General features: G+C 44.9%; 2 protein-coding genes across 6 annotated transcripts in view; one reads left to right on the top strand and one right to left on the bottom strand.

Annotated features, from left to right (window-relative positions):
• Positions 1-27,318, top strand: part of DYNC2H1 (dynein cytoplasmic 2 heavy chain 1) — a 269,900-nt gene that overhangs the window by 18,351 nt on the left and 224,231 nt on the right. For all 5 annotated transcript variants that reach the window (XM_046014703.1, XM_046014702.1, XM_046014701.1 and 2 more), the window contains exons 13-30: positions 1,786-1,881; positions 4,836-4,988; positions 5,539-5,637; positions 6,581-6,720; positions 6,802-7,030; positions 7,860-7,987; positions 11,532-11,647; positions 12,289-12,416; positions 14,302-14,451; positions 15,144-15,349; positions 16,460-16,615; positions 16,702-16,816; positions 17,332-17,502; positions 19,324-19,706; positions 21,345-21,477; positions 21,579-21,696; positions 23,167-23,279; positions 25,475-25,594. In XM_046014703.1, the coding sequence (XP_045870659.1) occupies positions 1,786-1,881; positions 4,836-4,988; positions 5,539-5,637; positions 6,581-6,720; positions 6,802-7,030; positions 7,860-7,987; positions 11,532-11,647; positions 12,289-12,416; positions 14,302-14,451; positions 15,144-15,349; positions 16,460-16,615; positions 16,702-16,816; positions 17,332-17,502; positions 19,324-19,706; positions 21,345-21,477; positions 21,579-21,696; positions 23,167-23,279; positions 25,475-25,594 (2,754 nt within the window). The remainder of the gene's footprint in view (positions 1-1,785; positions 1,882-4,835; positions 4,989-5,538; positions 5,638-6,580; positions 6,721-6,801; positions 7,031-7,859; positions 7,988-11,531; positions 11,648-12,288; positions 12,417-14,301; positions 14,452-15,143; positions 15,350-16,459; positions 16,616-16,701; positions 16,817-17,331; positions 17,503-19,323; positions 19,707-21,344; positions 21,478-21,578; positions 21,697-23,166; positions 23,280-25,474; positions 25,595-27,318) is intronic.
• Positions 1,061-1,457, bottom strand: LOC123948176 (thymosin beta-4-like). Its single transcript, XM_046014706.1, has one exon. It carries the CDS (start codon positions 1,412-1,414, stop codon positions 1,280-1,282), a length of 135 nt encoding a protein of 44 aa, XP_045870662.1. The 5' UTR covers positions 1,415-1,457; the 3' UTR covers positions 1,061-1,279.

The raw sequence follows: 27,318 nt of genomic DNA, 5'->3' as shown, positions 1-27,318 counted from the left end.
CGTGTAGTCATCTCTGTTTTCTGGCTCACTGATTCACAAGTCCTGCTGAGTGCCTCCCCCTCGCTAGACGCTGTTCCTGAAGCTGTCATTCTAATTTGGGAGATAGCAAACACGTAGTAGGTAGTTGTAGGTTGTGATGAGTACTTTGAAGAGAAAGAAAACAGAGGGAAGATACAGAGTGGTCAGGGTAGGCCTTGGTGAAGGGTAACGTTGAGAAGGGGTGACAGCGGGACCACACAGGCGTCTGGAGGAAGACCAGTGTATGCGGAGGGAGCAGATTCCACAGTGGGTTCCTGACGCAAGACTCACGTGATGGCTTAGAGACGTGGTGGGGAGGCGAGCGAGGCTTCTGTGCAGGGAGGGTTTGTGGTGGGGCTGACCGCCAGTTGACGGCCAGTTTATGTGCGATGTTTGTACTGGTGGAGGGTCATGGGTGTTGGATTTGGATTTTATTCCTGACTATATCGGAAGCCATTGGGATTTTGATTTTATTCTCAAGTGCCCTGGGGAGTCATTGGAAGTTTTGAGTGGGTAAAAGTATGGTATGATTCGTACTGAAGGAAGGACAACTGTGGCTTCTTTGAATGCTTTGGAAAAAAAGCAGGAAGCCACGACTGGAAACGGGCACTGGTCTTGTCAAGAAACAAGGGTGCTTGGCCTGGTGTGGGACAGATGGAGGCGGGTGAGATGGCTAGATTTAGTACGTTTAAGAGTATGGTCAGTAAACATCGCCGATGTGGGGTGTGACATACAAGTTAAGGACAACACGAAGATTTTTTTGGTCTGAGAAATGGATTACATGTTATAAGCACATAAAGCATAGAAAGCAAGCAAGCAAGCAGGTTTGGAGAGTTGTAAGAATGAAGAGTTGTGTTTTTGGTATTTAACATGCTTTACTGGTTTCCTCTGTATTTCCCTTGATATTGTGACCTTTTTTTTCCCACATTTTAAACTTTTTATTTGAATATTAAAAATTGTGCATTTCAATACTTAAAATCATACAAAGAAAAAAATGGCGCTCTGACTAAACTGCATTTCATGGCCTGCAAGACCAACTTGGTTTTTACTAGTTGTGTCCACCCAGCTTCTTCCTTTGCTGATGTATAGGAGGCTTGGCTTCCCAATCAGTAGTTCAGATTCTTTGATAAGAACAAGGGCAGCACAGTCATTTAAACTTGATCCAACCTCTTTGCATCTTAAATGTTAAACAGCTAAAAGAAGTAAAATAAGAAGGCAATGCTTGTGGAATGTACAGTGCATACTGGCGGTGCCCGCCTCATTACGATTCGCCTGCTTGCTTCTCCTGTTCAATCGTTTCTTTTGAAGGCAGTGGATTTTTCTCTTGTGTTTCTGTCTTCTTCAATTTCGACTTATCGAATTTCTCAATCTCAGCCATATCGGCTTTGTCAGACATGGTTGCAGAGGAAGCCGAGCGAGGTGCGCGAGCGGGAGAAGATGGGTCTGCTCCATAGCCGCCGCCGAATGCTGGGGATATTGTGACCTTCTTGATTGCAGGGACTGGGTTTTATGATCTTTGTTAATCAGCCCCAGGACATGATTTGGCACAGTGTGGGAACTCAGCACTACTTGTCGATAGCATGTGTTAATACATGCATCAGTGCTACACTAGAGATGAAAAATAGTTTCGTTAAATCTTAGCATGAAGATTTCGTGAATTTAATGCAGAGCTAATATTTCCATTCAAACAATTGAAAATGAAAGCAAATGAAACACTCAATGTGTTATTTATTATTGATTGTTACTAACTGGACTTTTACTTTGTAGGTGGCACATTTTTACAATTCTATTGATCAGCAAATGATTCAAAGTCAGAGACCAATGATGCTACAGTCTGCATTAGCGTTTGAACAGATAATTAAGGTAAATGGACTTCTTATGTTGTTAGAATTTGCATGTGAGGTGTTTCTCTTTTCGTTTTTTAGGGTATCCTTCCATTTAACATTGATCTAAGGTTTTGTTTTGTTCCCCAATGACTTCCTTCACTCTTAAGAAGTAACATTTTTCCAACTGTAGGTTTAAACGGCTACATTGTTTCACGTATTAAGGCCCCGAGTTTGATCAGTTGACTTCATGTGTGTATATACAATTAGTGTGCTGTTACAGTCACTGAGTCACTGAAGTGTGAGGTCCTTACATACTAGGAAAAAATCTCCTGATTTTATAATTCGGTATTCATTTTTTTTTATCTGCGCTTATTCAAATATGCACACACATGGCATTAGAAAAACGTATAATAATTTTTAAACTATTACTTCATGACTGGTGGCTTTTTGAAATCTACATTTTTAGTTTTAACAGAACCTAAAATGTTTTAAAAATAGGTAGAAGGGCATACACCCTTTCCTTCTTGTTTTATTTGAGGTGGATTGCCAGTCGTGGTCCTCCTCCAGACTACCCCAGGTTTTGTGATTTTCGCGGAGGACTGATAGGACTCAGGGTGTAGTTGTACCCAGAGCTGGTTTATCATGACCTGCTGTAGCGAGAGGATACACAGCAGAGTCAGCACAGGGAAAAGTACAGGAGGGTGAGGTTCTGGGGACACCAGGCACAAGCTCCCAAGAATCCCTCCCAGTGGAGTTGTGCAGGCGTTCTTCTCCCCCGACCCCAGTAGCAAGCTGTAGTGCGTGTGAAATGGTGTCTTACCAGGGATGCCCTTAGTGACTCGGTGCCCAGGCGCTTACTGGGGGCTAGACATGGAGTTATCTTCTGCCTCACATGTGCCAAAATTCCAGGTTCCGGGGGGGGGGGGGGTTGACTGTTGAGCATAAACCTTGGTGTTTCAGTGTAGTGAGCTAGGCCTAGGGGTGGGGTGGTGGGAGGCCTCCCAGGTGCAAGGGTCAGGTACCAGGTACGGGTCTGTCTTGGAAGAGGTCTTCGGAGGGAAACCATGGCGACCTGCTCTGCCAACTCTGTTCTGCACACTAGATCTCAGGCTTCACATTTACTATAAGTCAGTTAATTCATATTAAAAATTATATTAACAACTTGTTTTTTTATTGCCAAAGCTCAGTATGAGTTTATAGTGGAAAGTTGAAAAAATACTGGCAAACAAAAAGAAAAAAAAATGTTTTAAATTTATACCATCAAGGGATGGCCATTGTTAATAATCTGGTGTCTAGCCTTTCAACTTTTTTTCTGGGCATATTTATAAGAGTACTTTTGGGAATGGGGTAAGGTTTTATTATTTTTCACCTAATAGATGGTGTTTAATTATATACTCTTAGAACTTTTTCTTCTTTAATAAATACATTCAAAGTAGCATCTGTTGATATTTCTATGAGAAATTGGGTTGTGAGAAGTTAATAATTGGATATAGCCTCTGTTAAATGAATCTGAAGGGGAGATAGAAACAAAGATAGAAGGACAAAGAACAGGGAGGTTTGTCCCAATCCCCTTGCCGCTTGCTGGGATGGAGAGCAGGGCCTCTTGTTTAACTAACTTCATCAGCTCTAGGAATACAGCAGAGGTAACTGCTGGTAAACGCTTTCACGGCTGTCCACAGAGGATTCTCTCGGATTTATCGTCTTGTCAGTTTCATTCATTTTCAGCTACTGGTCGAGGGTCTCCCGCATCTAGGTCCAGTTGTCCTGCCTTACTGTTGCCCACGTCAGGGACGTGTAGGAGCCTGACTACTGCCTGGCTCTCTTCTCTTTGTTTCCCCATATTTGTCCTAAGTGTGAGATACCCTCTGCACTCAAACGGGGTGGTCCTTTTTGCTTCAGTCATCAAGTAGGATTTGAGAAATTCAGAGAATGAGGATAGTTTATTTTCCTCATCCCTGGGTTTTCCTTCGCTTTTTGCAGTTCCCACTGAGAGGTCTACCTCTGGCCAGGCGTTGGGAAAAGGTTTGCTAGAGGCAAAGTCTCTCGGTTTTCCCTTGTAAGAGAATGTTTGTATCTCCTTGTTCACTGAACAATGTTTTGCAGGCGCAGAGCTCACGGTTGCAGGTCTCTCAGCCCTTGAGGACTGTGGTTCCACGTGCTGCTGGCCACGTGGTCATAGCTGGGAGATGCCCTGGGGTGGGATGGTGGTCACTTCTGTGTGAGCGCTGTTTCTCCCTGCAAGAAGGAACTGTAGTGAGGGGCTGGGTGAGTGTGTGTGCTCGGCATTCTGCTGGGCCCCGTGGACACCGTGCTGAGGGGGGTGAGGGATGGCTTTGCGCGGCCTCCCAGGAGGGGAGTGGGAGGTCACGCCCCCTCGGGGCTCTCCGACGCCTGCCTGTGAAGGGTAGCAGCTCGGAGTGCCTGAGCCCTGCTAATACAGCTGCGAGGAAGCTCGGGAGGACTCTGCTGGCTCCCCGGCCCCACCGGCGTTACCCCGCGGGGGCCGCCCTGGCGGGGGACGTGGAGCACTGCCTGCTTGGGACAGCCGTGGACAGCAGGTGGGCTCTCTGCAGAGCGCTGCTTTCTGTGCTGGTGTCTGGCATGAGTGTGTGGCATGGTGCCTTGCCACAAAGGTTTTCCGGGCGGAGGCTTGTCCACTGGCTGCCCTGCGTATTTGGGAGACAGTAAGGACGCGTGCGTCTGTTGGCTCAGGTCCCCAGGCCTCTCGGTTGCTTTCTTCCGTTCCTTCTGTGCGTGTTCGTTGTGTCTTCTGCTTCTGTTCTGTGTGTGTTTCGCTCCAAGAGGGAGAACTTCGAAGGGATGGAGCTATTCAGTTTTGCTGGACTGCCTTACCGTTTATAAAATGGAAAAAGTACTGTATGCTTTTTTCTTGCAAATCAGTGGTAGGGACAACTGGACTTAAAATGTCTGTGGAGTCTTTAGGAAAAGAGAAATGCATTTAAATGCTAAGTGACACTTGTTGTATTTTAGAATTCAAAAGCAGGAAGTGGGGGAAAGTCACAAATTACTTGGGATAATCCTAAAGAATTAGAAGGCTACATCCAAAAACTCCAAAACGCTGCTCAGCGACTTGCCACCGAAAACAGAAAACTAAGAAAATGGCACACTACGTTTTGCGAGAAGGTATGTTTTATCTATAAAGTGGCATAGGCTATGACTCGTATCATTTAAATGGTATTGGGATATCATCCTACGTACATTTTATTTGGAAGGCTAATTCCCCGACAGACTTAAAGTTGGCAGAAACAGTACGAAGTTCACACTTTCTTCGACTTCATCTGTTAGCGACGTCTGTAACCGTCGTGCGTCTATCAAAACGAGGAACGAGACGGCTTTGAGCTTCCAGCTTTCCCAGTGATGTCCTTTTCTAGGATCCCACCTTGCATGGAGTCCCCAAGGCTCGGCAGGCCCCTACTCCACAGGCTTTCCTTTGTTTCATGGCCATGGTATTGGTCGTTGCTGGCAGAACGCCTCTCGCTGTGGGTTCTGCGCCGTTCTCGTGCCATGGGGATGGTGCGGTTCAGCAGACGGCCCAGGTGCCGGGCAGGTCCGCTGCGTCCCGCTGTAGGCGGAGGTACCTGATCTTTGGTTTAGGCGCTGTCTGTCAGGTTTCCCACTGAGAAGTCACTTTTCCCAGGGCTCCTTGGAGACTGTTTTGCCTTACTTTTCGCAGGTGGTAGTTCTTATGAACGTTGACCTGCTGCGGCAGCAGCAGCGCTGGAAGGACGGGTTACAGGAACTGAGAACCGGCTTGGCGAGTGTGGAAGCTCAGGTGAGGCGCGCCTTACGGGCCGGCGCTCCGGTACCCCTCCGCCCAGTGTGGCTCTGCCCTGAGGAAAAGTCTCTCATGAACTCCTAACTTAGAAGTCTCCTGAACCACATGCAAAGACCACACAAAGACCGGCTTGGCCATGCTTTCACATTTTAAAGTAAAAAAGGGAGTTTCCATGTGCCTCATGGAATGCCACGTTTCTCAGTTCTGACTTTGTAGTTTCTCTGAAAACCTGGTGCTTAAATCTTGTCACTGCCTGGTTTCCTTTTAGGCGATGCTGCCGGCCGTAGAACACACAGCTGAGGTTGGGCAGAAGCCCAAAAAATGAAAGAGCTCTTTCAGTTCGTGTGCCCTTTTCTGGGTAGAATCTCAGTTCTCCCACATCTGGGTGGGAGATGACGTATGTGACTGGTGGACGCAGAGCCCGCCAAAAATCAAAAGTGAAAGTATGAGAAATTTAAAATTTAGAATCAATGTATTTATGGTTAAATGAAAGAGTGTAGAAACTGTCCTGAGCGTCCTCGTACTTTAAATGGATCATTTACAAATGTGCCATGGAGCGTTTAGGGAGGGAGAGGGAAGAGAAGCGCTGTGCTTGGTGGGAACTTGAGAAGGAGGACCAAGAAGTTCATAAAGTAAACCAGTTTCTGTGACTGGTTCTTCTGTTTTGTTTTTGTTTTTTAGCATCATAAAGTCCACAGGTAAAATCTGCTTGACATTAACTCGAAGTTTTAAGTGTTGCTGATGGCTAGTGTGTTACTGATGCGGTTAGAGACGTTCGTGTTCGACTCTGTATAAGCAGTCGCACGGCACGGAGCAGCTGCAGAGCTTGACAACATTGAGAATGACGTGTTTGGTTTTTGGTTTTGCTTATAAGTTTACGTGGTGATAGAAAAGCTTTAAATGGCAACCGCATTCCAGTACGTGGTTTTTACCCACTCAGGGTTTCCAGGCGAGCGACATGCGAGCGTGGAAGCAGCACTGGGACCACCAGCTGTACAAAGCTCTGGAGCACCAGTACCAGATGGGCCTGGAGGCCCTGAACGAGAACTTGCCGGAGATCAGCGTGGACCTGACCTACAAGTGAGGCGCGGGGCGCCCGGGCTAACCTCAGTCTCTGTGTTCCTCCCAGTGCCCATTTCAAAGCAATTTCCTTGTTTTTAGACAGGGACGGTTGCAGTTCAGGCCTCCTTTTGAAGAAATCCGGGCTAAATATTACAGAGAGATGAAGCGGTTCATCGGCATTCCCAATCAGTTCAGGGGAGTGGGTGAGGCCGGAGCCGAGTCTCTCTTCTCGGTTATGATCGATAGGAATGCAAGCGGATTTTTGACTATTTTCAGCAAAGCTGAGGATCTGTTTCGGAGATTATCTGCTGTTTTACAACAACATAAGGTACGGAACACGTCATTTTCTGGCATTACAACTTTCATCTGATTGTATTAGTATGAAACGTGCCTTCTGCCTTGTGTCTTGGGTGTCCTCACATGGGGCGCAGGGTCCGCACTGGTAGTGACGACGCAGCCTGTGTGGATTCCACACCTGGGAAGGGAGTCAGGCTAAGGTTTTTTTGTCTTTGACTATTTGAAAATTGAGAAACTGGTTGTTGCCTCAACATGAGATGAGACAGGATCCTGTCGTGTCAATTTTAATTCCTCTCAGGAAAATATGTCCTTTTCCTCATGCTTTGGATCAAGAGCAAAGCATGGAGCGAAGCGAAGTCCTAAAGATGATGTAACTTTTTACTTCGTTTGAGTGAATCCTGCCGGCCTCCCAGGCCCCACCCCGCCGCGCTCCTTGCCACCTCGACATTGACAATGACTGAGAGTCCAGCCAGTCTCACCACTGCCTCTGTGATGCTGCTTCTCTACTTTAGGTTTCTAGAATGGACTGGGTCTGGACCCTTTCAGATTTGTAGTGTTGGCTTCGCCAAAGTGATTCTCTGTAATTGTCAGATTTCAGAAGAGAATCTTAAAAAACAGGTTTTTGTGATCTCTTAAAAAAAGTTTCACCATCATAATATTTTTATGTGTTACATAGTCTTTTTCTGTGTTCATTCTTTAAGCTCTGCAGTAAAGGCTACATTTGCATACTTACGTTGAAATTTACACCAATACCTTACATCAGTCCCTTTTTATCAGTGTTAATGTTGGGCCCTAAGCCTTTAAATGTTCGCATATTAGTACTGTTTCTTTACTAATAATGTTTTTCATTCTTCAAATAGGAATGGATCGTAATTGGGCAAGTTGATATGGAGGCTCTAGTGGAAAAGCATCTTTCCACTGTCCATGATTGGGAGAGAAATTTTAAAGCACTGAAAATAAAAGGGAAAGAAGTAGAACGACTTCCGAGGTATTGGAATTTGAAGTCGTACTGATGCACGGTCACAGTTGCCACCAGGAGATGGGAAGGGTGCTCCTCGTTTGGTGGTGGTGAAGTCAGGTCACCGTCTTACCGCCTCTAAAGCTCGGCTGCGACACTTGACTGTCCTCAGAATAGGATGTTGCTGAGACAAAAGGAAGTTCTCTTCTGCAGGTTCTGCTGGCTGGGACCTGGTTGGACAGAGCAGACTGGGGCGGGGAGACTTGGATGCAGACCTGGCATGCGGATCTCACAGCTGACTCTAGTTTCATGTGGCCTCACTTCCTTTTGGAAGGCCCTGGCAGTCACCCAACACTGTGCTGTGTCTGGGTGTTGCCTTAGCTGTAGGATACCCTCTGCTGGGTGTGTCCTCACCCAGCTGCCCAAGAAGGTAGTTTCCCCATCACTCTGAAATTCGTGGCCCTGGAACCACTCTTTGCATTAAGTTCTCTGAGAGGCCCGTTTAATTATGCACATATTACCTATAAAGGACAGTCTCACTTTTACTAAATCATTTGTCTGTTCTTTCACTAAATATTTGCTGAGCATTTATAATATGCAAACTTTGTCCTGTGGGAGTATAAAGTTGCTTTATAAGCTAGACCAGGAACCTCATGTTGCTTACTCTCGGTAGTGCACTGAGACGTGACTGAGTGCGTCTACACAGGGGTCGAGGGGGTTGGCTTTGGAGTGAGATGACTCATACCAGCTCCAGGAGCTCGACAGCCACTGAGAGCCCATGAACCTCAGTTTCCTTGGCTTTAACATAGTTACAGCTATAGTATTTATCCTGAAGGGTTTTGAGAATTCAGTACATAATTTGGCTACAAAATACTGGTACAGATGGAATTGCCAGTAAATGCTAGTTACTGTTGTTATTGCTAGTATCAGATGGAGCGGTCTGTCATTTGAGAGGCTGAGCTGAGGACTGTGGGGATGCACAGGATGACAACATCCCGTCCATTTCGGTCAAAATCAGGGAACATCTCCTTAAGGTAGAGATCTTTGACCTAGAGCTCTGACAGCTAGAGATGAGGATTGAAGGTTCAAGCAGACATTTCCAGGTGAGGGATTTCTAGGTTGGAAATCAGAAGTTGGTTAATTGAGAATTGGATGAATGAATGTTTTATTAGGGACTAGAGGGAAAGTTCGTGGAAAGGGGCAGTTAAGGAACAGATTTGGGAGAGGGTTCCAAGTTGGAGTTTCTCCACATTCGAGTGGTTCATTAGCTCTTGAAGATTTCTCGACGGAAGTGTGTCCGTACCCATACAGTAGGGGTGTCAGTCTGGAACTCGTGAGTCGTATGGAGGAAGAAAGAGATCATGGAAGAAGAGGTTAGTCTGTCAGAACCACAGTAATTAATCGAATTAAGTTGTTGGTACTCAAAATGGGAGGTGGGAATATTAGGAAATAGTGTCAAATACTTGGGAGATTATGAGGTTTTGTCTTTGGCGGAAGATGAGGGATGATGAATAGCGAAGAGACGAATGACGTGTGAGTTTGGGCTGAGATGATTTAGATAATGACACCACCATAGTGGCGCATCTCTCTGAATCCAGTTGCTTGTTGTGTTTGCCCGCTCAGGAACCTCTGCTGCTGTCAGTATAACCCGTTTGTCCTTCGGTGTAGACAGCCTTCCTAGCCTGCCCACCAAAGCTAAGCAGAAGGAAAAGAACGCCTGTCCTGCATGCCTTTTCTGCAGTTTGCTCTTGTTAATGATTAGCACGAGTTCATGTAAGCTCGAGTATGCACTAACTCACACACGGATACCGTTTCGTGGGGGCTTAGGCTATGTAGACATAGGCTGTGAGGTTAAAAAAGTGATACTCTCATGTATTTCGGGTGCTATAGGAAGGGCATGATTTGGGGCTAGGCCGTCTAGGGCCATGCCATTCCTATCCGTGGCTGAAGGGACCCTCATTATCACGTTACCAGTATTTTCGAGTAAAAGGTAAGTTCAGTCTGTCCACAGGATTCTGTAGTCCATAAGTATAAGTCTGCTGCCCTCAGACTTCTTGATGTTAATTCATTCACAAAATATGGTATAATTTAATTTCTCAGGTTTGCTAAAATCGTCTATCAGTATTAGGAATTTTGACATTTTATGTGTCACAATTTCAAAAATTACATAAAATTTCACACAGCAAACACACTGGCCCTTAATGTTTTGCTGGTGAAGAACTAGAGTTAAAACCTTTACAGCTCGTGGGTGTTTGAGAGGACATAAAGCTTTAAGGGAAAATTGTATTTTAAATAGAAGTGCGGAGTTAACTCATACAATTTGCTATCTAAAATGTCACCTGGCTCTGTGCCTCAAAAAGGATGAGGAGCTTTCTAAGTGATCTTCGTGACCACAATTTCCAGCCTTCTTTTAACTTTGTATGCTTCAAGATAAATCAGAGCTTTCTTCAGAGGAACAAGTCTGGTTCAACTTCTTGTTACTCAGAGCATTTCAAATTGCCTTAAGGATACCGTGCAGTAGTGTTCTTAAAAATGAATGCCCTTTTCTGATCATTAAAACAGCACATTTGTATAAATTTTTTAAAATATAGAAATTGCTCTTAATATCTGATGTTTTAGAAATCTTAGTACATATACTTAAAAATTTGAATTATACTGTTTGCTGTTATTTAACACTAAATGAATAATATAATAATATATGACTAACTAATAATAAATAATTATTTAAATTAAACTTAGGTTTAAATAAAAATTAAACTCAAATTAAGATAAGTTATAATAATTAATTAATTAATTGATTAGTTTTGTTATTACCTAGTCCTCAAAAAACTTGATTTTTAATTGTATGGATATATAATAATTTAGCCATTTTTATATTTTTTTATTATTTTCAGTATTATAATTGATGCTTTGAAGTAGATACTTGTGTATAAATCTTAGAGTCTGCTCTGGAAATTTCCTTAGGATAAATTCTAAAGGTGAAGTTAATAAGGTAAAGAATATGCCTATTTTAAAATTGCTTGATAGATCTGGCTGAATTGCTCCTCACAAAAGCCGCACGGTTTTATACTCTGACCAGCAGTTCTGAGGGTTCTGTTGTGCCACACAGTTGAAGATATGAATTAACAATTCATTACATTTTTGTTGATATGATAGGTATAAAATGATATCTTACTGTTTTATTGTCTTAGGGCCTTAAAATCTATATTTCCCCTTCTGTCTTTGTTTTCTTTTCCTTATCCTTATTGTTTGCACTTTGCAGAATCGGGAATTCATGTTATAAATATTCGAATAAGTACATTACATGCCGTGACTAGTAAAGGGCTTGTCAATATTTAAATATATTCATGTGAGACTAAAAAACTGTAGTATTGTAACAAAATCATTGTTTAATGAAAACTTTGTAGTAGTACGTGGAAAGCATTTTTACTAAATGAAATCTAACTGTGCTTAAAGATCACGATAATATTTTCTGATTGACATTTTGAAAGGTGTTGCGTAAAATCATTATAGCTAGACTCTTCTTCTCTAGTAAGCGTTTCTCATGGTGTGCATGTCCGTTGGCATTTTGCAGTGCGGTCAAGGTGGATTGCTTAAATATTAATTGTAACCCTGTGAAGACCGTGATTGATGACCTCATCCAGAAGCTATTTGATATGCTTGTTCTTTCCTTGAAGAAGTCCATCCAGGGTAAAGACACTTTTTACTTTTTATTTTAACTTAATTTTATACATAAAGGCATGTATTTTGGTAGTTAGGAAGTGTGAATCCCAATGATGATCAAAATCAGCCAAGTTAGAAAGTATTATGAAATGAAGTATGCTTAAAATGATAATTTGAATAAAGTAGGAAAGTCCACATCCAACTGTCGGAGCTCAAAAAATGAAGGGCATTCTTACTGTTTGTAGTACGAGCTGCTGTTCCTTTGTTACATGTGTCCTGACAAAGGTCATGCTGCTAGAACTGTGTCTTTTGATCTCTTCAAATTACCGCCGGTTCCCAAAATACCACATTGTTTCCTTTTCTATTAAACTGAGATGTTCTGACACATTATCTAGAAGCCTGGAGAAGTTACCAGTTGTGAGTATAATTTACTAATAATGAGTACATTTTAACTTCCTCAAAATTTAGATGTATAATGTGAAACAACTAAACTTTCATGACAAGACATTTTTTTGCTTATTCTGTATTTTAAAGTTTTGTTGTATGAGCAAATGAAGATTTAAGTGTTAAGGTATGCTATGTAGTGATCACTGCTCACACTGATTTTAAAATGGTGCAACGGAGTATTTTTGGTGATGATAACATTCTCGTCAATGTCACCTATTCAGCTCACCTACATGAGATTGATACCTTTGTCACCGAGGCCATGGAGGTGTTAACAGTTACGCCCCAGTCTGTGGAGGAGATCGGCGATGCAAATTTACAGTACAGTAAGCTACAGGAACGGAAACCAGAGGTGAGAATCGCAAAGTCAAGTTACCGACTTCTTCGTCCGGCGCAGGAGATGTTTCAGTTAAGCAGTCCTATGTGACTCTTTAGGAAGACCATAGAAGTGCAGAATTGTAGGGAGTCCGTGGAAGCCGGTCCAGCTGGCCGCTCATGATGTGACTCCTGCTGGTGCGCTGGGGCAGTGATACAGCAACAGTCGCACTTACCGCTGTCTCAGGAGTATTCGCAGTCTGGTGCGTGACGTGCCATGTTAGAGTGAGACTAAACTTAAATAATTCGTGCTGTTACTTTGAGGGTTGTAACTTTAGGATGCTGGAGTGTGGCGTTAGAGCTGAATTAGGAATACTTGCACACACACAGCACACACACTCACATACGGAGCAGTTACATTATGGTGGATTGTAACTGTTTAGTAGGAGAGAAATAATTCAGATCAGGAAACAAACGTTTATGTGTCCCTCCTGTGAAATAGACTTAAAATTACTAAGATAGTTCAGAGGTAAGTGAAATAGTATATCTTCATGGTATAACGTGGGGGGTCACAGAAAGAGGAATGAGTGTGTCCTAGAGCTTTGGCTGAGCGGCTGGGAAGCTGCTGGTACCATTTCCTGCCAATGGGAATGACTGGAGGAGGAGGGTGTTGGGATATCGGAGGCGGTGGGGGCCGAGGTGTCCGGTGGAAGTTGAATGAGGAATGTGGAACTTCGAGTAAAGCCCGGAGATGAAAACTTGAACGCTGTCTTTACATGCATGAGGTGCGAAGCCATGAGATGGACGAGACCACCTGGCTGACAGCAGGCCACAGACGCTGTGGGAGCAGGGTAGAGTGTGCCAGAATTTAGAGCTGAAGTGTAAGAGGAGGTGCGGAGGAGAATGAGAGTGAAGTGGGAGGCAAGACACAGAAACGGGAAGAAGAAACACGGATGTCGCATGCGAGGGTGAGGTGAAGCCGGAAGACCTAGACAGGATCTCTGGCACGGGAGCCAGTGAGGACCTCAGGGTCGATCCCGTCGAGGCTGGAGAGTCTGCTGGGCTGCGCGCGGCAGGGTGTTACAGAGTCGTGTTTCGAGGTCTCTCTGTTGCCGTGTGGATTGGAAGGAGGAGGAGTAGGGGCAGGCCGACTAGGAGACTGTCGTCGTGTCTTTTCGGGCTCCTCTAAGTCCTGTTCGCCTGTGGGAAATGAGAGCCTTCCTTTCTTCTTTCTCTTCTCCTGCCGAGTGTCCTCGTGCCAATGGCTCGCTTCCACGTGTTTAGTCATCCTTTTCTTTTTTTAAAAGATTTAATTAATTTATTTATTTGAGAGAGAGAGTGAGAGAGAGCATGAAGGGGGAGAAGAGTCAGAGGGAGAAGCAGACTCCCTGCAGAGCAGGAAGCCCGATGCAGGACTCGATCCTGGGACTCCAGGATCGTGACCTGAGCCGAAGGCTGTCACTTAACCAACTGAGCCACCCAGGCACCCCTAGTTGTCCTTTTCTTAAGGACCTTTTTCATGACTTTCTCTCTCTCTTGAGTAGAATAGCTTATTTATGCTCTTGGATAACCCTAATCTTCGTTCTTTTAGAAGCCCTTTTAGCATTTTCTTATGAGTGGAACTAATATAATCAGAACTTCTTGAATCACGCTGTAACATTGTGTTTATGAATTCACGGTGTCATTCAGTCTGTAGGGGCAACTTTAGGATCCTTTTTAACTCTCATGTTAGAGGGCCTTAGCTGAGTTTGCATATAATAATAAGGAAGTATTAGGAATTCATATCCAGGAATTTAAAAAGTCATTTCAAAGCAGAAATCTTGATTTTAATAAAGCAAGTCACGGAACAAATTAGAATAAATGAACCTTAAGAAATTTGATAAAATAGTTTGTTTTTTATGTGTTATTTCTTCAACTTTTAGATTTTGCCCTTATTCCAAGAAGCTGAAGATAAAAACAGACTTTTACGGACTGTGGCAGGTGGAGGTTTGGAAACAATTAGCAATCTGAAAGCTAAGTGGGATAAATTTGAGTTGATGATGGAAAGTCACCAACTTATGATTAAAGATCAGGTAAGAACCCTTTAGTCATTTTCTTAAAATGGAAACTCGATTTTTTGCTCACTTAAGATCTCTCGCTTTATTCCATTATAGTTCAGGTAGATAAGAATTTTATATTGATGATGAACTTGGCCTGCTCAGTACTTCCATGTAGCAAAACACTTCCCACCGTTTCTCTTTGCTTCCTGCCACACAAAGAGTGTGTGCCATTTTATTCCCAGTTTTTCTTAGGAGTGAATTTGTTTGCCGCTATGTATGGTGTCTGTTAAGGGACAGCCTGGTAGTTATACACGTCTGTCGTACTTTCGTCCTGTTGACTGAACTCACTGTTTGGCTGGGAGACGGGGCACTCCCTTCATGAAGCAGCCGAATGCTTGGGCAGGACGGCTCTCGTGCTCAGCTGGGCACTCCTTGATCACAGCAGCTTCGTGGGGAGCTGTGGTGGCAGCTGCTAATGGCAGGAGTGATGTTTCAACGATGATGCTTGCAGTTTACCTCTAAGTACTGAATGTTTATGCTCTAATTTATGGTCTAATTTTGAACTCAAAATTTTATTGTACTTGAAATTAGTAACTGAAAGCAATCTTTTGAGAAATTAGTATTGATGTTTTTTCACCTCTAAATAGAAAATATTGGAAATAAAATGTGAAAGGAAAGTGAGATTTTACTCTGAATTGAATTATATAAACTCTTGACTCTTACAGATCGAGGTGATGAAAGGAAATGTGAAGTCACGTCTTCAGATCTATTATCAAGAATTAGAAAAATTTAAAGCTCGTTGGGACCAACTAAAGCCTGGTGATGATATCATTGAAACCGGCCAGCAAAATGCTCTTGACACAAGTGCCAAGTCAATAAAAGAGAAGAAAATGGAGTTTGATGATCTTGAAGTCATAAGGAAAAAGCTGGTGTATGTTTTTTCATTAAAATGGATAGTAGTTGTTTCGGTTTGCATTTGTAGATGTTCTTATGTCTCCTTACCTTAATGTGTTTCTTCATATAATTCTGTAGTTTTAAAGAAAACTAAGAAGGGCTCACACCCAGGAGTCGTGGCTGCACTCGGTCAGGAGATCTAAAGAAGAGCAAATTTCTGTTTAGGCCTAGAAGTAGAACAGATAACTAAACTGACTCAAAAGTTAAATTACAGAGATGGAGCACTTGCTTTCTGTGATTTCATTTGTATTTAAAAATGGAATATATAAAATTAATGGAAAATTGCTTTCAGAGACTCTGAGAAAAAAAAATGAACCTAGCAAAATAGGACAATTCCATGAAAAAAATTGTTTTGTTTATAATAATACAAGGTATTAAGTGTATTTTATTTTAAAGATTTTATTTGAGAGAGAGAGCAGAGCGAGAGAGAGAGCACACACATAGGAACAGTGGGTGGCCGGGGGAAGGGCGGGGGAGAGGGAGAAGCAGGCTCCCTGCTGAACTGGGAACCCGGTGTGGGACTCCATCCCAGGATCCTCGGATCATGACCTGAGCCAAAGGCAGACGCTTAACCCACTGAGCCACCCAGGTGCCCACAAGGTATTAAGTTTAAGCGTTGTTTTAATTTTCGTCTCTGTTTAGGCAAATGCATTGGTCGGTAAGATAATTGTCTTCCAGGATAGTGAAGGATTTAGTACACACTTACTAAGTGGCATTATACCTTTTCTCTAAAAAGATGTCTTATATTCTAGAATCTAACTCTTGGATATTAATATTAATCTCTTCTCAGTTAATCCATGAATAGTTTTAATTCTGAATATTTCTATTTTTACGACGTATATGTTGTACATAAATATATTTATATGTGTTACCAACTGCTCTTAGAGTCCTTTAGAAAAATGCACATTAAGGAATTTAGAAGAGGTTGTACTTAAGCAGTTAGAGTGAAATTCTCACGTAGTTGCCCACTGTCTCACCGTCAGACCTGTGGGCATGTACACACACACACACAGGGAAAGGCAGTTCAGTAACGGTTATCAGAACAGTTTTTAAGGATGTAATGGTGTTTCACCTTTTGTTTCTGTAGTGATGACTGTCATCATTTTGGACTAGAAGAGCCCAACTTCTCCCTGGCGTACAGCGTCTCCAAGGACATCGAGAGCTGCGCGCAGGTTTGGGCGCTGTATGAAGAGTTTCAGCGGGGGCTTCAGGACATGGCCAGCGAGGACTGGATCACATTCCGGTGGGGCCCATAGGCTCTGTTGAGCTCCTCCTCATGTGGCATTGTGTTTGGGGATGTGTGTTTTAAGGTGTCGTGGTGTTTTCCAGGACGAAGACCTATCTATTGGAAGAGTTCCTGATGACTTGGCACGACAGGTTACGGAAAGTGGAAGAACATTCCGCCATGACAGTGAAACTGCAGTCGGAAGTCGACAGATACAGAGTAAGGCCCTGGCGCTCCTGCCGTTGTCCAGGGTCACCATCGGTCACCGTGCCTCCGAGGGAGCGGGGGTCCCAGCTTCTGGTTTTCATGATTCCATCCCATGAAGAAAGTAGCAAGTCTAGAGTAAACCACAGATATTCCTGATGTTTTGCCTACACTTTTGAAAAGATTAAACTAAGACATTTATGCTTCAAGTTATAAATTAGAGTGTCTACCTCCTCGTGCAATTTAGGATATGGGTCATTTAGCATATTTAGGATATGGGTCGTATCCTAAATAATAAAAATAGCAACATTTTAGATCATGTTTTAAAATACATCAAGCTACAAAGGGATATTCGCGTGTATCCACAGCAGGGTTTAATAAAAAATTTTGTACAATTCTGTTTGAGAATTTGATTTCAAGATTATTAAATGAGATAACAGTAATTAAAAATTTTGTAGCTAATCATAAAAGGAAATAACAATTTGCATTTAGATAATATATGTTCATGTGTGTATATTTTTTTTTCACAGACTGTAATACCTGTTTTGAAATATGTGAGAGGGGAGCATCTTTCTCCAGATCATTGGCTTGACCTTTTTCGTCTACTTGGTCTTCCTCGGGGGACGAGCCTGGAGAAGTTACTGTTTGGTGATCTCCTCAGAGTAGCTGATATGATTGTTGCCAAAGCTTCAGACTTAAAAGTAGGATTCACTTTTATAAATATCTCAAAAATATTACTTTTGTTAATATATGGTTTTGCTTTGTATTTTTTTTTTTTTTTAAAGAGTTTATTTGACAGACAGAGATCACAAGTAGGCAGAGAGGCAGGTAGAGAGAGAGGAGGAAGCAGGCTCCCTGCGGAGTAGAGAGCCCGATGCGGGGCTCGATCCCAGGACCCTGAGATCATGACCTGAGCCGAAGGCAGCGGCTTAATCCACTGAGCCACCCAGGCGCCCCTTTGCTTTGTATTTTATTTAAATAGCAAGTTAAATTTATTTTCTCTTACTATGGTGACTGTGTTCCCCTATCCCATTCTTCTTTCTTTAGTAATGCGTCTGAATCTGTAGGGGGTGTAGACGCATTATCCGCCTCTTTCTTCAGAGAGAGGAAAAAATATGAAAAGAAATATCTTAGTTTAAGAAGGGAGTTAGCTTGGGGCACCTGGGTGGCTCAGTGGGTTAAGCCTCTGCCTTCGGCTCAGGTCATGATCCCGGGGTCCTGGGATGGAGCCCCGCATCAGGCTCTCTGCTCAGCAGGGAGCCTGCTTCCCTTCCTCTCTCTCTGCCTGCCTCTCTGCCTACTTGTGATCTCTCTCTCTCTCTGAAATAAATAAATTAAAAAAAAAAAAAAAGGAGTCAGCTTTAATCAAAAAGCAAACAAATACAAATCATTTTACATAAAATACATTTAAAATCATGGGATATATTGTAAATGGAAGCAAAGAGATGTTAAACTCCAGAAAGTTTTTGCTAATCAGGATTAGAAAAAGTCCAAGGTGAAAGTAAAGTGTGCACAGTTCTCAATTCTCACATTAGTTGCAGACTTTCTGTGTTGCGTTCTGCCCATTCAATGTAAAAATAAAAGAACTCACTCTCTTTTGAAGATTTTCTTTATTTATTTGAGAGCAAAAGAGAGAGAAAGAGAGTGTGTGAACACACTGGAGTGGGGTGGGGCCGAGGGAGAGAATTGCAAGCAGACTGCCCGCTGAGCGTGGAGACTGGCGCACCACGTGGGGCTCCATGTCACGACCCTGAGATCTTGACTGAGCCCAACTGAGCCACTCAGGCGCCCCAAAATAAAAATACTCTTGCTGTTGAATTGTCATATTTTCTACTTAATATATGTACCTTTGTGTTTGTTCATAATCTTGGAGCCTATTAAATAATTGTGAGGTTATAAAGCATGACTTCTGTAGAAGGTGGTAATTAATCACTTGAGGTGTATCAGAACTTTAAATTACTGTAAGATTCCTGAAGTCTGCAAAATTTTAAATATGTTAGAAAGGTTTTTTTTGGTTGTTGTTGGTTTTTTTTTTTTTTTGTCTGGTTTTGTTTTTTCAGAGAGAGGCTGGTATCAAGGGGCAGAGGGGGAGGGAGAGAGAGAATTTTAAACAGACCCCATGCGCAGCACAGATCCCAATTTGGGACTCAATCTCATGACACTGAAATCATGACCTGAGCCAAAATCAGGAGTTGGACACATACCCTACTGAGCCACCCAGGTGCCCAAAGCCAGACTTTCCAAGAATTCGTGAATTTTTTCTCTTTTTAAAGTAAGAAGCCTATAGCAGAACCTTGTGTATACTTTGACCATGTGAACCTGGATTCTTAGTGTCTGATCTCTCTTGATACGTTAGTGATTCTCTTGGATTGCATGTAAAATATATTCATTTATTATTATTATTATTACTTGCTTTATTGTGAAAAACAAAATAAAAATATAGCTTCTTATGAAATGTTTTATGATTATGTGTATGGTAATTAATGTTGAAATAATAAATATGGATATTTTGTGTCAATTAGGATTTAAATAGTCGGGCACAAGGTGAAGTTACAATCAGAGAAGCTTTACGTGAACTTGATCTCTGGGGAGTTGGAGCAGTGTTTACCTTGATTGATTATGAAGACAGCCAAAGTCGAACTATCAAGCTAATTAAAGACTGGAAAGACATAGTAAATCAAGTCGGAGATAACAGGTGCCTTCTTCAGTCCTTAAAGGATTCTCCTTATTATAAAGGATTTGAAGATAAAGTGTCAATTTGGGAGAGAAAACTGGCAGAGTTGGATGAATGCCTACAGAATTTAAACCACATTCAGAGGAAGTGGGTGTACCTGGAACCCATCTTCGGCCGTGGAGCATTGCCCAAAGAGCAGACGCGCTTCAACAGAGTCGATGAGGACTTCAGGTGAGTGGGGCTGCGTACGAGCTCAACTCATGCCGCAGTGTTTTCTCCCACGTCACCAGGCGCTTAACGCGAGTGAGTGCCGTTATGTTTTGAGCGTCGTCGGCGACTTCCGCCTCTTCCTCCACTGGATCCCTCGAAGAAGCTGTTTTTACTTCTTGATCGCGGTCCTTCCCGCAGGGCCTGGTAATGGCAATGCTGTGCCTGGATGTCAGGTACCGGTGGTAGCGCCGGTCCCTCCCCATCAGTACTGTGGGGAATGAGGTCACCATTCCGTTCCTGCTGGAATCCGATGGGCATTGGGCATGCCTCGTTTTCCTTTCTCTCTGACCAGCATTTAGAGAGGCGAGCACCTCCGGCTGGCAGTCTCCTCCCGTGGCCTCTGGGAGACCGTCCTCCGGGGTTCTGCTCGTCTGTCTGGGTCCGCTGGGGCTCCCGCACTCAGGCCTCTCTCCGCGTGGAGGTGTGGGTGCCCCTGCTGCTTCCCTCCGTGCACGCTCCGTGGGCGCTCCGGTTCTCTCCCGCAGGCTGCCGCCCCTCCGTGGCTTTATGGAGCCGGTCTTTGTCTGCTGAGCTCCAGATAGACTGAGACACACCCTGCACGCCAAAGCCACAGTCCCCGTCTGGGCCTCGTGCGAATCTGTGCTTCCCCATCCTTGTCTCTGGGGCTGGTGCTGCCGGGCTCGCGGCGCACAGCGGCAGCCTGGCGGGTGTTGGACCTCCCCAGGCATCTCCAGCTCCATTAAGCTACCAGATTCGTATACTCTGACCTACTTGCTCTGTTTGAATCTGTCTCTTCTGTCTGTCCTTTCTTGCCTCTATTCGGAGGTACACTTACACTTGCCACCCGCTCGTGCTGCCGCCCGGCCTGGGGCTCGTGCTCCTCTTCCCCAGGAAGCCGCTGCCACAGCGGCCAGAGTGGTTTGGGCCAAGGCGGGGCTCGTGGCTGCTTGGCTTTCCCGCGGCTCCGAGGGTGAAGCCCATCTGCTCCCGGTCCCCTTCTGCAGCTTCTCCTGTGCTGCTCTCTGCTCTCTGTTCCCTTCAGAGACCCCCGCCCCTGCCTGCCCCCGCCCCCGCTCAGGGACATTTTCTCTGACTCAGCAGGTGGAGCCCGGCCTCACTGACTTTCTCAAGCCTGGGGGCAGGGGCGTCCCATTAGCTGTTTTAAAGGTACTTTGTCCTTTTCCTTCTTAGCATTTGTCATCATTTTATTTAAATATTTTTAGAAAATATTTACTATCTTTCTCTCTCACTGGATCATTATCTCTATGAGACACGGTTTAATATTTGTTCGGTGAATGAATGAAATTGGAGAATTTGCAATATGGTAGGTTGAAAATGGTAACGGGGGGCCACGTGGCTCCCTTGGTTGGTATAACGTAGGACTCTAGATCTCGGGGTCATGAGTTTAAGCCCTACATTGGGTGTAGAGCCCACTTAAAGAAGAAAACTAGGTATTTAAAAACAGTAATGGGCTATTCTTCATTTTTGGCATGATTTCTTAGAAGTGTAGTGATGCTTGCTGTCATGATAGTGTTACCTCTCGTTTGTTCTACGCAGGCAAAAATAAATGTCTCAGTATTTCTCTTCCAGCCAAAGACTGCTCAATAAAGGTAAAAATAACTGTTTTTTCTTCTGCAGGTCAATAATGGCTGACATCAAGAAGGACAGTAGGGTCACGACGTTAACGACTCAGGCGGGAATCAGAAGTTGTCTGCTGACGATACTTGATCAGCTTCAGCGATGTCAGAAGTCATTAAACGAGTTTTTAGAGGCATGTTTTTAAAATCAGACTTCTGTAATAAATTATAAAGTCCTTTGTTGTATGACTCACTGAAAAGATAAGGCTCTTATTCTCATTTGTGTGTGTGTCAGGAGAAGCGCTCAGTGTTCCCCAGGTTTTACTTCCTTGGCGACGACGACCTGCTGGAGGTGCTGGGCCAGTCGACCAGCCCGTCGGTGATTCAGTCTCACCTCAGAAAGCTGTTTGCTGGTAAGACTGGCGTGTCTCTAGCACGTACTTACTGCGTTCCAGGCTCTGCCAGGCACAGTGTTAGGCTTGGAGGCAAACCATGAAGTAGAATGAGTGTCCCACACTTGAAGCGTTCATGGTTTAGTGGAAAGACCGCCTGCTGCGTGGACAGCCCTCCGGCACTCCCTGCAGCTGGCACAGCTGAGCTGTGGAGCGGTTGGCGGCGTCTTGGGGCGCCTGCAAGGTGGCATGGGTGGTGTGGTCTGCAGAACCTGCTGGTGTTTGCTAGAAGGAGGCTGGGCGGGCCGCAGGACTGGGCGGGCCGCAGGACTGGGCTGTGGGGAGGGGGAAAGTGCGCTCCTTCACTGCAGAGTGGATGCACTCCAGTGGCGGCGTTGTGAGTGGGGAGGTCAGGGGCGGAGGAGTGACGTCAGGGGTCGTCTGGGTGCAGAGGGCCGTTGGGCTGTGGGCCGAGGCGAGGTCACCTGGTGACCAGTGTGCCGACAGGGCCGAGCATCCCTCTCGGAGAGCCGCTGTCCGCGGGCCAGGACCTGTGCAATCCGCCAGTGATAAAAATCAAGATGAGTATTTTCTCAGAACCTTCCATTTGTCGGAGAACAGCCATATTTTTCAAATTTAGTCAAACATTTCCATCACCTTCGCTGACGGTCAGGATGAGCATGCAGCGGACCCCTGGACCTGGTCTGCCTCCCTGCCTGACTTCCTGCGGGATGGTCTTTGTGGACCACAGCTGTGCCGGTGATTGTGTAGCGCTGCTCTTGGCTGCAGGGCACACCCGAGAGGCGGACACAGACGCCGTCCGGCCTGCAGAGTCCTCACGTTTCCGCGCCCGTGTGTGCGGAGCTCGGTGGCGCCGTGTCCGCAACCGTGACCTGGGCTGCGGGAGGCAGTGGCCGGAGCCCTTGCAATCAGCAGGCTTGCGTTCACTCGGCCTCCGCCCTGGGTTAGTCAGTTACGAATTTACCACTTGGAAGCTTGGTTTCCTCCTTCACGTTGGAGATAGTAACTTACAGGCTTTTTGTGAAAATCCAAATGGGGTGTCTACACATCAATATATTGAAGTATTTTTGTACACCAGAAAATAAAGTACACATCCGGGGGAAGGGAAGTTCTGTTTGCCCCCATAGTGGAATCATCAGTGTGTGTTCTTAGGCGCTCGTTTGCATCTGGCCTTTTTCTTTGCTCGTCATCATGTCTTGGAGATGCCCGCAGCTACGCTTCACTCCTTTTTGTTGCCGAGCCCCAGGCCCGTGGGGGAGTGCGCCGGCCTAGTCATCCACCTGTTGGGGACCTGTGGGCTCTTTCCACTTTTGATGAGGAGAAACTGTTGTGTTACGTTGGAGAATTAACATAATTCTAGTACATTATGATACGTATTATGAGGTACACATATACTGTGGGAGTGACGTACCTTGTTTAATAATTATGTCTTTCACCCTTTCACGTTTCCATTGATCTTCTGTGTTCTAGGTATCAACAGTGTGTGCTTTGATGAGGAATCCAAGCATATCACTGCAATGAAGTCTTTAGACGGAGAGGTCGTGCCTTTTAAAAACAAAGTTCTTCTCTCAAATAATGTAGAGGTAAGTAATTCTTCTAGTATGAAAATGAAAAGAATTAACTCTATGAACTTTGTATCAAAAATAATTTAGTCTAGGGGTGCCTGAGTGGCTCAATGGGTTAAAGCTTCTGCCTTCGGCTCAGGTCATGATCTCAGGGTCCTGGGATCGAGTCCCGCATCGGGCTCTCTGCTCTTCCCGGAGCCTGCTTCCTCCTCTCTCTCTGCCTGCCTCTCTGCCTACTTGTGATCTCTCTCTGTCAAATAAATAAAATCTTAAAAAAAAATAATTTAGTCGATTTGTTAGGTAAAACTTAGGCCTTTTAGGAAACTCATCTCGTATCTTAAGATGATTTGTTAGGTTTGGAATGATTTGATATTGAAAAAAATATGGATTTTTTAGTCTTTGGAGGGCAGTATGTAACTATGAAAAGAATCTTTGCTTTGGAGTCGAAAAGACAGGTCATTAATCTTTGCTCCTCAACTTATTAGCTCGTGACTTAGAATCACAGCTTTCTTATCTGTAAAATACCCATCTCGCTGCCCAGCTTCCTGTCTGTTGCAAAGACTGTTGGCAGTTAGATGAGGTGCGTGGCTTTATGTATAGTGCGTCGCGTCTCAGCGTGAATATGCACTGGGCACCCAAAGAAGATTTACTTCAGGAGGTGGATTATGATTTGTTACTTACTCCCATGCTCCCAAAATGGGTTGTGTGATGTGATGGTTGGACAAGATGATTTTATGAGATGATTTGGGTGAACAAGTAAGTGTACAACGAACGCATTTACAGGACCACCACTGCTCAGTTGGCGCTGCGGCCCTGGCAGTGAACCATCCTTTGATGTGTACCTAAGGCAGATACACAGCAAACCAGACTGCAGGAGGTCGCAGCCCAGTGCATGGTAATTGTCACGGACCAGAGTTCTCTCCCAGCTAGTGGCTGGGGCCCGGGCCTTACCACACACGTCTGTACAGTTCAGCAAACTTTCTGTTTCTGAGGAGGCCTCAACATTTGATTCGATGCTGATGACATCAATCAGGTGATTGAAAGCACGGGTTTGTTAATAGCTCCCGTGTTTGTGTTTGGTGAAGAGTTTTGTGGTTTTGTTGTTGTCGTTTGCCTTTCTTGGGGTTTGGCTGGGAGTAGACAAAGAGAGAGAGGAAGGGCATCAGTTCCAGCAGCGGGCCCCGCCCCGGGCAGCTTTGCCGGCAGAGGATGCTGGAAGTCTGCAGTCTTGGCTGTGGTCAGCAGAGCGGTGTCTGCAGCCTGGCTCGGAGACCCTGAGCCTGAGCTTCTGTGGCATTGGAAGTTAGTGCTGTTCGTGTACCGGAAAGGGCTCTAAAGATGGAGAAGTCCAGAACGTGGAGTCTAACGACGAAGAGCTATTTAGCATTGTAGGTTTTGCCCTTATATTTTATTGCAGATATACGGTCTTTTAGAGTCATGGTTAATAAGTATTCATTGCTCTTGTTATCATTTATTGTTGTTAACTTCACTTGACTTTATAATTTTATCTACCTTCAAGTGAAAAATAGTATTGTTTTCACCCTGGAAGAAAATTGGTTTTAAGGAAGTGGCTTAGCTCCCCAAATAACAGCACTCACCGTAGAAAGCAATCCCTTCTTCCACTGCGGCTTCCGATGAGCTCTCCAGGGTAGCATGAGCCTGCGGGCTGAGCCAGTCACTGTGACTCTCACTTACTCTCCCTGCTGTCTAGTTTGATTTCTTGCAACATTGGAATGAAGGGGTCCGTCTGCTCGCGACCCAGTCATCTGCAGAGATGGTGACAGTGACAGCTAACTGTACGTTTGGGAGTTTCATCCTCAGCCCTTAGCCCAAGAGGTGAAAAGATGGCTTTCCTCAAATTGCTTAACTTCTGTAATAATAAAATAAATTATTATATGTCATGTAACACATTTTGGGAGTTTGAAAGTCAATAAGAAATTAAATCCTGCCTCTTGAAATAAATGAATAGGGTCAGTCAATAGCGTGTATGTTTGTTTTATGACTTGTGTATATTATTATTTTTTGAGGAGTTTTCCTTATTTATTTTGAGAGAGAGAGAGAGCGCAAGCGAGCGTGTGAGTGGGCAGGAGGGGCAGAAGGAGAGAATCTCACCCCCGTGAGGTCACAACCTGGGCCAAAACAGGAGTTGGGTGCTTGACTGACTGAGCCACTCAGGTGCTCCTTGTGCATATTATTCTTAATTTTATTTTCAGACCTGGTTAAATGATTTAGCCTTGGAAATGAAGCAGACTCTGAAGCAGTTGTTGATAGAGTGTGTTACTGCGGGACGAAGTTGTCAGGGCTCAATTGACCCGTCCGCGTTCCCTTCACAGGTAAGGGGGCTCCTGTCTGCAACGTAGGCAGGCGGGTTTCGTGGGAAGATCCCCGACATGGAGGCCAGGGGGTCAGACGGCAGCATCTTTGTTCTTCCTTTCTCTAGCAGCTAATACTGACAGATTGCATAACTTCTGAGTCTTGTCCCTGCGCCTGTACATGGTGACAGGACCGCCTGGCTGTGGCGTTTCCTCTGGCTCCGCTGGTTTGCTGACAGCGAGATGCTCTCAGAAGGCGCTGAGATCTGAGGCCCTCAGGCCAGCGAGGGGGGTCAGTGGTGCAGGGGCGCCCCAGGGCCTGATGGTTAGTGCCTCACTGATGCACTGAGGCCCGTCCCCTGGGTCCCACTTGCCCGTGGACTCATCCAGGAGGTTAGTGCTGGCGGGAGGTTAGCGGGGTGTCCGTGCGTGTCCGGATAGAGCCCTAGCTCTGGACTGGGGTGTTGGCGGGAAGCCAAGAGCTGCTCTGCTTGGGGGGTCATGGACTTCCCACAGCTCCATGTTCATAGGAACTCACACCTGAGACCCCGGCCTGCGGCTCTGTTACAGAGCGTGGTTGGAGGTCTTACCCGGTGTCATTCCGTGTGGTCCTAAGGCTGGTGTGAAGTCCTGCCTTCACTGGATTTGTTTCACTGGGGCCGAGACACCTGCTGCAGGTAAAGGACATGTGGGGCATCAGTTCTCAGGAACCCCGGAAGGTTGGCATTGGAGGTGTTCGCGGATTTCTCACAGGAAAAATCTACCCAGTGCTCGAGGTCAAATGCTTTCCAGATGATATGGGAACAGGTTTTATATTGGTTCTTTTAAAGCTTGGGAAGTTAGATGGGAAACCTGACTATTTTAGATTCCTAGCCATTGTATTGTTCCTATCATTTGCATCGTCTAGCATGTCAAGACAAACTAAAGTAAGTCTTACAGTTCTTGTTACGCTCTTAGAGAAAATTAATCATCAGTGAACAATAATGCCATTGCAAAGTCACAGGTAAGCTGCTTTATTACTTCTGGAAATGTTCTCTACTCCTGTCAGCTTCTGGGGAGGAGTTAAGTAAACTTGGAATAAAAGGCAAAGTATTAAAAATTTCCAGAAGGAAGGACTGCAGAGCGGTTGCTCGGGGAAATGGCAAGGGTGTCAGGAGACGCACAGGAGCGGCGGGTGCAGGAGGCACTGCTGGGTCCAGCCCGCAGCTGACCTCGGGGCTCCCATGCACCTGGCTGAAAACGGGGGCCACAAACCAAGTGCATGGTCCCGTGAAACCTGAACTACCGAAAATAGGGATAGTTTGTTGTCAACCAAAACAAAAAATTCTAGCGTCTTAGCAGTTACTGCTAAGAAAAACTTCCCTCAAGAGCGTTTATGTGCAGGAGTTGGATAGCCTGACTGCGCGAGTGTCTGGTAGGAGTTACGGCCGCTAGGTCAGGATTCTAGAGGTGCTCTTGGAAGGACCTGACCTAAGGTACAGAAGGGACGTTCTGACCTGGAAAGGAGACCGCGTGCTGAGTGCAGGGACTTGGCCAGACCTTGGTCCAGTCCTGCTTTGCCACTGCTCTCAGAGGGACTCTTGCAGACACAGCGTGGAGGGCATGATGATCCGTGCGTTGCCCGTTTATTTGGAAGGTTAAATTGGAAAATGTTTGCGAAGCACTGTTAATGACTGCTGCATCTTACGTTATTGAAGTACAGTATTATTGCCGGGATACTGTAATGGTGGTGTGACTTGAGCACT

The sequence above is a fragment of the Meles meles genome, chromosome 8 (genome assembly GCF_922984935.1).
Source record: "Meles meles chromosome 8, mMelMel3.1 paternal haplotype, whole genome shotgun sequence".
Classification (NCBI taxonomy): Eukaryota; Metazoa; Chordata; class Mammalia; order Carnivora; family Mustelidae; genus Meles; species Meles meles.
Note: the sequence above shows the minus strand (reverse complement) of the source record. Positions and strands in the feature narration are given on the sequence as shown.